This window comes from Equus quagga, chromosome 17 (genome assembly GCF_021613505.1).
Source record: "Equus quagga isolate Etosha38 chromosome 17, UCLA_HA_Equagga_1.0, whole genome shotgun sequence".
Lineage (NCBI taxonomy): Eukaryota > Metazoa > Chordata > Mammalia > Perissodactyla > Equidae > Equus > Equus quagga.
In genome coordinates, this window is record NC_060283.1 from 17,855,570 (window position 1) to 17,866,322 (window position 10,753).

The following is a 10,753-nucleotide window of genomic DNA, read 5'->3' on the forward strand; positions in this document are numbered from 1 at the left end:
ATGCCAGAGAGAAACAAAAGTGGGACCACATTCACTCTTTTGGGCTTCTCAGATTTGCCAGAACTGCAAATCCCCCTCTTCTTGATTTTTCTGGCCATCTACAGCGTCACTGTTTTAGGGAATATTGGGATGATTGTAATAATCAAAATTAACCCCAAACTGCACATCCCTATGTACTTTTTCCTCAGTCACCTCTCATTTGTGGATTTCTGCTATTCCTCCATCATTGTTCCCAAGACCCTGGTGAACTTAGTTGTGGAAGACAGAAGCATTTCATTTATAGGATGTTTAGTACAATTCTTTTTCTTTGGTACCTTTGCAGTAACTGAATCCTTTTTATTAGCTGTGATGGCCTATGACTGCTTTGTGGCCATTTGTAACCCTCTGCTCTACACAGTCGCTATGTCACAGAAGCTCTGTACCATGCTAGTTGCTGGATCATATGTATGGGGAGTAGCTTGTTCCTTGATACTCACATCTTCTGCCATCAAATTATCATTTCAGGGTCCCAACACAATTAATCATTTCTTCTGTGAATTCTCCTCATTGCTGTCCCTCTCTTGCTCTGATATTTATGTCACCCAGTTGCTGCTTTTCATTTTTTCCACCTTTAATGGGGTCAGCACATTACTCGTCATTCTCACGTCTTATGTATTTATTGTTGTAACCATTCTCAAGATGCATTCAGCCAGTGAGCGCCGCAAAGCCTTCTCCACCTGTGCTTCCCACATGACTGCCATCTCCATCTTCCATGGCACCATCCTCTTCCTCTACTGTGTGCCCAACTCCAAAAACTCCAGGCACACAGTCAAAGTGGCCTCTGTGTTTTACACTGTGGTGATCCCCATGTTGAATCCTCTGATATACAGTCTGAGAAATAAGGATGTCAAAGATACAGTCAGCAAAATAATGCACACTAAAGTTTTTTCTTATTGAGCAATTATTTTGGTGTAATTTTTCCCTGACACATAAATAATTTATGTCTATAAATGTTGATTTTAAAGATATCTTTAAAGTTCTGAAGATTTAATGTTGTACAATGGAAAGGTCATGGATTTTGGTTCAAAGAGACTAAACTTGGCTCGGTCTCTTACTGGAAAATAAAACAGCCATCTCTCTCATCTTTAATTTTTCATCTACAAAATTGAGATAACATAAAATAGCTACTAATCTGATTGTGAACATTAAAAGACAAAATAGATATCATGTGTAAAACCTTCCGTAAGCTTAATAAATAATTTCATCTCCTTTCTTATAACATACCTGGAGTAGACTAGACTTTCAATAAACACATGAATTTCTCTTATAAAAGCAGATATAGCAGTTAAATAAATGATTCTTCATCCTTTAAGAAATGAAATGTTCACTGTTGACAGCAGGGCAGTATAAAAGTGGCCATTGTATAAGGTAGAATATAATAAGTATCACAGAGGATATGAGAGAAAGAAAAGTTCAAATCCTTCTAGGGACTTTAGGGTGATGCCTTCATAATGTAAGTATTGTTTGAACTTTTCCTTGGATAAAAAAATGTACAAAATTTTAGGAGGTACATTTCACCAAGGAGTTTTATTCCAGAGACAAAAGCATGCCAAAATCAAGGAGATCCGAATGCAATATTGAGTCAATGATCCAACAAACTTTTTCTTGTGCAAATACTAAATAACATATATGTGTGTATCTTTGTGTATGTGTGGGTGAGTGTGATTTTTTTGTGTATACAGTTTATGTAACATACATGGAAAGTTGGCAAGACAAGGTCTACATCCTGAATGTATTTTGAAAGGAACTCCAGTGTGGCAGCATAAACTATGAGAGCCTCCACCAAAGGCTTAGAAATGCTAGATCTGATCTGAGAACATCTTATATGCAAAACGTAAGCAAGTGTCTACCCAACCCGTATTTTATGCTATAATTATGCCTATAAAGACAACAAAACATGAACTATACTTTATGTTTTATTTTTCTGAACATAAGTGTAATTTCTGAATCCTTTGTAACTGAGCTCCTTAAAAGAAAAAACTTTTTGAAGTTGCCTTAAGTGTTGAAAACTAACTGCCTATATAACCTGAATCAAAATAAAATGGAAACCAGATAGTTATTAGCATCAAGACCTATTTAATCTGGCAAAGTAAAAATAATAGATCTATGCAACATTAATAACTCACTTTTGCTTCAATAACTTGTACACCCTTCTCCTTCGTTTTACTCTGCATATCTGGATAACATTCCAAAGAAATCATTAGTGTAATTGAGGATGTAAATTTCCAAGTGTTTTAGTAAGGAAGAGACAAGCAACCTGGGGAAAAATTTTATTTTGGCTCATAAAGTTATCTGGAATGTTCATATTATTTGGAATTTATGGTCAATAATTAAAATGTTTCATTTATGTATATTATTTGATAAGGAATCAATTAAACAGCGATTGTATACATAAGGATAAAATATGTGAGAAACAGTGTCTTAGAGACTGGATGTCTGATGATGGAATGGTTTTTCTTCTATTGACTATGTTTCTCTGGGTATTCACAAATTTATCTTTCACTACACAACTGGCAATTACACAATTTTTAATTTTCTTTGAAATTAGGAAATTATTTATATTAATCTTAAATTGAAACAGTTATGGGTAATGCCTATTTATAGAGATTTTATTTTACTTATGTCATGCTTGGACCAAGGATAATCACACTTTGTGGTACAACTAACACAACTCATTGAGCTTTTACTTTGAGGAAACCAAGGTTCATAACATTTAAATGACTTAGCCAATGATGTAAAACTGGTGGTCACACAATTAAAGCAATCATTCAAGACTGCAGACAATCAAAAACCTGCATTTTCCACCAAACGCTGACATACAATCAGATACTTTTCATTTTCAAGTTGTGACATTTCAGATTCTTTATGGTTGATTCTATATAGAACATGACTCATATTAGTAGTATTCACATTTACTGATCATGTGTTTTTGAACTAGTTTTTAAAAGGTGTATATCTCAAGAATTTAATTTTAGCTATAAAACATTTCATCATAGATTTAAATAGCAGCAAAAAGTGTGATTTCCTTTGCTTAGCATAATTCATCTAAAAAGCATAAATAATAACATCTGAAATCGTCATATTTGTGTCTTTCCTTCTCCTTAATTTATATTCAATTCTACTCGCTTTATTGAACATTATAATTTTATTATTCATGGTCATACTTTTTATTTCTTATTATCATAATCTTTCGGTAAAATAAAAAATTCTACTTTCTGGATCAAGTTAACCTTGTAATGATACAATAATAATTACATCAATAATTAAAAATGTAATTGCATTGTAAATTTGGATAAAACATAATCAAAATTTAAATTGTTTTCAGAAATATTTCTTTTTATGAGAAATATTATGAATATGTGTTTGGGTTTTCTATTTCAATCAATTAATGTATCCATCTAAAGATACCGCTTAATGTTGGAAAGAAAGAGGTTTCACTTTCATTTCTATTTCTTCTTTTTTTTATTTTGAGGAAGATTAGCCCTGAGCTAACTACAGCCAATCCTCTTCTTTTTGCTGAGGAAGACAGGCCCTGAGCTAACATCCATGCCCATCTTCCTCTACTTTATATGTGGGATGCAAACCACAGCATGGCTTTTGCCAAGCGGTGCCATGTCCACACCAGGGATCCTAACCGGTGAACCCCAGGCCGCCAAGAAGTGGAACGTGCAAACTTAACCACTGCACCACCAGGCTGGCCCCTATTTCTTCTTTTTAATTGATGAAAATACTGAGACTATTTGGTGATATTAAAGGTAAATGTGAATAGAAACTTTGTCAGAAATTGTGCTAAAATAGTAATGTCAATCAACTCTTTCAACTCTAACAAGGTTATATGTCAATTTCTCACAATGATCTTTCATCAAAATTTTTTTAAAAAAATACTGCATTAAACAAAATTAGATTGCCTTCCAATTTTGTTGAAGGTCAAAATTTTGGAAATTCTTTCTTTCTTTCTTTCTTTTTTTTTTTTTTTTTAGGAAGATTAGCCCTGAGCTAACTACTGCCAATCCTCTTCTTTTTGCTGAGGAAGACTGGCCCTGAGCTAACATCCATGCCCATCTTCCTCTACTTTATATGTGGGACGCAAACCACAGCATGGCTTTTCCAAGCACTGCCGTGTCCGCACCCAGGATCCAAACCAGTGAACCCGGGACCGCTGAGACGCAGAACGTGCAAACTTAACCACTGCAGCACCAGGCCGGCCCCAGGAAATTATTTCTTTCAAAAGAATTCGTTACCCAGTGCAGCAGATTGCAAACAATGTTCGGATTCTCCAGTCCTCCTCACATCCATGCCCCTTTGCAACTCTTCTGATCAAATGGTGGAATCAGTTTTTCCACTCTTGGAATGTAGGTTTCTTTTGTGACTAGCTTTGGCCAGCAGAATACAGCTGAAGTGACATTGTGTCAGAGAACCCTTGTGACTTTCTCACAACCTTTTGGAATTTTCACGGTCTCTTAGAAAAGCTGTTACATGAACCATCACAGACTATCATAGTGGATAATAAGAAACAGAACACAAACCCCCATCACATGTGCTGTCGTTTAGCCAAACCACCAGACTTGGGTGTGAAGCCTCTTAGATCATCTAACCTGTGAAGTGGATATCATAGGCACAGCAAACCAAGCCAAGATCAACCATGTCAGGATTAGACTAACAGTACTAACTTACTGACTCATGCAATAGTGACCAATACAATAAGTAGTTTTTGTTTTTAACTAATATGTTTTGAAGCGGTTTGTTATACAATCATTAGAACCACTCACTTTATCAATTTCTGAAAAGGTTACCTCAAAGAACTTCCAAGTCTTATCAAATAACAATTAAGCATGTTATTATCCTTCCAATTAGACTAGGCACCTTGACCAAAACAATGGAATTAAAAAGTTTAGAAAATTTAACATATCGTTGATGTCATTGAACCTTGCCAGTACAATATTTTACTAACATGGTACTATTGTATGTGTTTTAATTACATTTACTCAAAAGCTTAGACATTCAATTGATATTATTCAAATTATGGAAAATGACCATGAAATCCATTTCAATAAAACTTTTATTTAAATTGCTTTGTATGCATGTGAGGAAGATTGGCCCTGAGCTAACATTTGTTTCCAATCCTCCGCTTTTTTATGTCGAATACCTTCACAGAGTGGCTTGACCACCAATACTTGGTCCACGCCCAGGATCCAAACCTGCCCACACTAGGCTACCGAAGGCGAGCACACAAACTCAACCACTGCACCACCATGCCAGCCCCTTTAAATTAATTTTTACAAACACCTGCCATGTCTTTAAATCTAAGACAAATAGGTAAGCAAAGTAACTATCCTGTGAGTGAGTGGCCCAGATGATCTAAAATATCACTGCCAATGATACTCATTATAGATAGTCTTTTAGTTTTTCTGTCATGAGACTCTCTCCTTCTTTAGGATACATTTTGTGACTGTAGTTTCATGGTGCGCTAACAACAAAACAAATATATGTTAAAAAAAATATGGTCATCAGTCTAGTATATATCTGAATTCAAAACCACTGTATTGGCTAAAATACTTGTCTAATGCTAACATTTTCCATGAAAAGAAATATGTACTATATGCCAGAGTCACGACAAGAAGCTATACCATCGGTTTGAAGTGTCTTGAAAAGGAAAACTTCATTCTTCATAAGAAACAACATTTCAAATTTTCTTATGTTTTAGATTTTGGAAGTTTGCTTTTATTCTTCTAATTGGGATAATTAACGTACTAATATGTGAAGGGATAAGAGGAATCTTTACTTTTGAAAAATAAGAAAAATGGAATTGTGAGTGCTAGGTGGAAAGGAGATGCAGAAACACCCCTCAAACTCAGGAAATTATCAGAGGGATTAATTTTAGGAAAACATACATAGGTTGTTGAGAATTTGGAAACTGGTTACCTGTAGCTAATTACATCCATGGAATTCTTGGAATGTTTAATATATCCAAGGACACAAATCACAGATAGTGGTTTGAACACTGTTGGTTTAGGAAGATATCATATGGTCAGAAAAGGAGCAGACGTGGGAGAGATCCTTGAGGAGATCCTGTTTAGTGTTCTCCAGCACTGAGTAAAGACTATGCCATCCCAGCATCATTCAGTAGGTCTGATCTTCCTCACAGGGTCATATGTGTGGCACAACCCCAAAAGCAGCATATGATTTCATTCTATCAGTTATTCTGTGTTAGCCTTTGGGCAAGTTGGACCTGACTATGCCTCAGTCACCTCATTTATAAAGTTACATAACTGTACCAATCTTATATATTATTATAAAGATGAAATGTGTTATTAGTTGTATTAAGAACAGTACCTAGTATACAGGGAGTAGTCAATAAATGTGATCAATTCTTATTATTCTCAGTAAAACAGGTGCATTATCCCTACCTCTTTCTGGTATTTGGCAGAACTCTAGTGTGGCTTCGGCCCTTATGCCCTCCAGGAAGGAGCTTATGTGTATAAGACAGGCAAAATTTGTAAGACCTATTCACATATTTCACAATGGCGATGTGATTCCTGGCTCACAGAGCAATGCTTGGATGCAAGATACAGCGCTCTGTAATTCATTATAAATGCTGTAAGGAATCATTTTGAATTATAATAATATGTACCAACTTGAGATAGTATTTCCCCCTGTTTATATCTCATAGAAATCATAATTGTTTGAGTCCCAAGATGGTGTTGTTTTCTTGATATCTTGTTGATGTCCCACAAAGATCAATGATTATTTTGGGAAGCAGAAGGAACATAGGCCCCAGAGGTACAGACACAAAGACATAAAGCCTAAAACACTTTCCATCATAACATCTTGAGAAACAGGGGAAATAATGACCATCCCACAGGTTGGTTGGTTGGACTATACGCTGGTTTTTGGAATACACATGAATGATATATTCTGAGCCTTGGGATTTGTTATATTTTTTTCTCATGGGACTAATTTACTATAGCTATGTGTGAGAGAAGGCGGAATTGTAAATGAGGGCAGTGGTATTAGACATATTTTAAGAAATCTGTATTTAGCCTTCTCTTAGAGTGTTTTAAGAAATGACGTATTTTGAACACTCTCTTTATGAAAATATTTTCCCTTTCCATATTGGAAAACAAGCTTAATTGAAAACGGGAGGACTTTAATCCACAGAACCAAGTGTCTTGTAACAGCTATTAGTGTAAAAGCAAAATGGAGAGGAATTATTATGCACTGTGCAAAACACTTTGAAATGTCTCTCCTTAGCAGATTTCTCAACCTTGGTAATATTGACCTTTGGGCCCAGATAATATTTCGGTGTTTGCATGTGCTGTTGTTATCTGTGTGTGGGGGCGAGACTGTCATGTGCATCATAGAGTGTTTAGCACCATCTCATCTATGCACTAGATGTCAGTAGCATTCCTCCGTATGGTGACAACAAAAAATGTCTCCAGATATTGCCAAATGTCCCATGGAGATCAAAATAACTCCTGGTTAAGAACCACTGATTTATAAGTAATCAGCAGCCTGATTTTTCATCTTTAGGCTAGAAAACAGAAAAAAGGTTTTTAAAATTATGTACTACAGTGAACTCAGAAAAAGACAAATAAGTCAATTTTACTGGCTGTTGAAGAGATAACATTTATCATCAGAATGATTATTTGTTTGCAAACCTGGATTTCTTAATACATGTATCCTTCACCTCTTTGAAGTCATTTGAAGAATGACAAACATAACTGGATATGTTGAGTTTTAGTCCAGATTCTTTTTCCTCCAAGAATAACTAACCAGTACATCTTCAGTCATGTATATATCAACAAAGAGTCAGGAGAGAGAGGATTAATAAGAGTGTTCTCACCCTCTGTGGGCATTTTCTGTATGTCAAAGTCTGGAATCTGTCCATCCCTTGTTAAAAACATCACACTCTCTTTCTCCAGTCTACTCCATAAACCTTATGTTTTGTAAGAATTCAGGCAAGTTTCTACATTGTTTTTTGAAGAAAGTGATTGGAATGAAATATTTATGTGTCATGGAAGTTTTGAGAATTAAATATGCATTTCAACTTACGTAAATGTATATAATATCCTATCCGTGAAATCTGGCTTACTATTTTTTAACTTGCTATTTTATCATATTCTTTTTGCAGGTCATTAAAAGTTCTTCAAAAGCATTCATTTTAACAGCTGCATAGTTTTCTGTAATATATATATGCTATAACTTTAGCCATTTTCTTCTTGTTTGACACTTTATTTCTAAGTTTTATTATCGTAAATAATGCTGCCATGCAGCAGCAAGAATTTGTGTTAATAGTTTCATATTCACATCTTCAATTAGTTCTACAAATAGATTTAAAGTAGTGAATTCATTTCTCAAATAGCTTTTTATAAGGCTTCAAAGTCATAGTTACAGAAGGTCTGACTCCAAGTAACAATTCCGTGAACAACGCACGACATTGAATTGCATTATTAACAAGATCACTATGCTAATTTCATAGGAAAAAATGCTAGCATAGAGTATAAAAGCTACTTTCTCCATTTAAAAGATGTTGAATAATATTAGCACTTGTGGGTTAACAATCTTAAATGGGCATATTTATCATCATTTCAGTGGAAAACAGAGAAGAGTACTATGTACTATAAAATATTGTTTCCCAGGATCCTAATGTTTCTAGTACTGATAAAAGTGAAAAAGAGACTTGAATTTCACAAGATGATATGGTAATTAAATAATGTGCCCTGTATTTCTAATGACTCAGTTTCAAGCTATAAACTATCTAGGGCTAGTTTAAGGAATCATATAGGCTCTTATGGATGTGAATGCTTTTGTGTGATCTGTGAATTAAACTATGAGCTCCAGACATTTTGTAAGCTACAATGTCTGAACTTTTCATAAACTTCACAAAGCAAAGTCTTATTTCTTTGCTGAAAAATATTTACTATCTCATTTATTTTCATGTTTTTTTCTTAGGAGACAGTCAAAAATGAAATGGGGTTCTTATAGTAGAGAATGAATATTAACATTTTTCTCAAATCCAAGTGAAGTGGGGACATGGACAAGGAGAACTGCACAGCTGTGGCAGAGTTCATTCTCCTTGGCTTAGCAAATTTCCCTGAATTAAAGGTCTTCCTCTTTCTGGTGTTTCTTCTCATCTTTGGAGTGACAGTTTTGGGCAAACTGGGCGTGATTGCACTGTTTCAGGTCAACTATCAACTTGACATTCCCGTTTACTCTTTCCTCAACCACTTATCCTTTGTGGATCTCTGTTACTCCACAATCATCATGCCTAAGATCTTAGCTAATATGTTAAATGAAGACAAAACCATTTCTTTTCTGGGATGTGCTGTGCAATTCTACTTGTTTTGCCCATGTCTGGTAACTGAGGTCATCCCACTAGCTGTGATGGCCTATGACTGTTTTGAGACCATCTGTAACCCACTGCTGTACATGGTCACCATGTCAGGGAATCTCTGTGTGGAGCTGGTGTCTTCCTGCTGCTACCTCTGTGGGACTGTGTGTTCTCTGATTCACTTGTGTTTAGCTCTTGACATCCTGTCCTATAGGTCAAATGTGATTAACCAGTTCTTTTGTGATTTACCCCCTCTTATGTCTTGCTTGTTTTGATGTTACTATGAATGAAGTGTTGCTATACATGGTGGCTAGTTCTAACGAAATCATCACCATCATAATCAGCTTCATTTCCCACTTTTTATTCTCATCACTGTCCGGAGGATGCACTCTGTAGAGGGAAGATGCAAAGCCTTTTCTATCTATGCCTCCCACCTCACAGCCATCATTGTCTTCCACGAACAATCCTTTTAATGTATTGCTGGCTCAGTTCTGGCAACAGTGTGGATACTGACAATGTGGCCATGGTGTTCTACACTGTAGTGATTCTCATGCTGAATCCTCCTATCCATAGCTTGAGAAATAAGGACATGAAAGAAGCTCTCAGAAAAGAGGAGGGCTCCAAAATATTTTCCTAGAGAATATTTTCTTAGCAGAACTCAGTGTTCCAAAGTGGAGGCTGGTAGAGGGGTAAATCATTGGGCTTCAGTGTTGAAGTGGGGATAACAGTCAAGAGGTAGGTAGTTGTGACAGAGCCTTTTTTATTCACGTATCTTCTTGCCTCTTCCATTTACAAGAGTAGAATTGAGCATATTTCAAAGTTTGCAGCCTAGTTCTTTACTTTTATTTAATCTAAAATGATTTAAAAGAGTACCTTTAATGGAGTGTTAAGACCTACACATTCAGTTTTATGTAACACCTCATAAGCTTAGTGAAGAACTCAGTATAGTCACATTTTATTTCACATATTTATTTGTAAATATGATACAATTCAAAATTGAATTCCTGTTATTTTACAATGAACATAACGTTTGTCAGTTTATGCACAGAATGAGATTACCATATGTGTATATATCCTCTTTGTTGTTTATTTCCTGCCTCCTTCATTATTCTTTGTTGTTGTGATTGCAATGTCCAGTTTTGTTGGAAGTTCAGATACTATCATATCTGAAAAGTGGAGACATTAGGAATAATTTTTTCAGAGTAATCTTAGAAAAATTAAATTACCTATCATGTGCTAAGAACTTCGAATAATTCCCAGCATCTAATTAGTTCTCTGTCTCTCTGTCTGTGTCAGTTTCTCTGCATTAGTATGTCTTTCTGTCACTCATATAATATATTTTATCATATGTTATATATTTATATATATTTCTAATAATTTAAT

At 35.3% G+C, this 10,753-nt stretch overlaps 1 protein-coding gene and 1 pseudogene across 1 annotated transcript; both read left to right on the top strand.

Moving 5' to 3' along the window:
- Positions 1-936, top strand: LOC124229240 (olfactory receptor 5D18-like). The gene has a single exon (XM_046644358.1). It carries the CDS (start codon positions 1-3, stop codon positions 934-936), a length of 936 nt encoding a protein of 311 aa, XP_046500314.1.
- An 8,136-nt stretch (positions 937-9,072) lies between these two features.
- Positions 9,073-10,007, top strand: LOC124229397 (olfactory receptor 5L1-like; annotated as a pseudogene).
- The last annotated feature ends 746 nt before the right edge of the window (positions 10,008-10,753 follow it).

What these genes read in the sequence shown, in the direction of transcription:
- LOC124229240 (XM_046644358.1), top strand. Translation starts at nt 1, where the DNA reads ATGCCAGAGAGAAACAAAAGTGGGACCACATTCACTCTTTTGGGCTTC.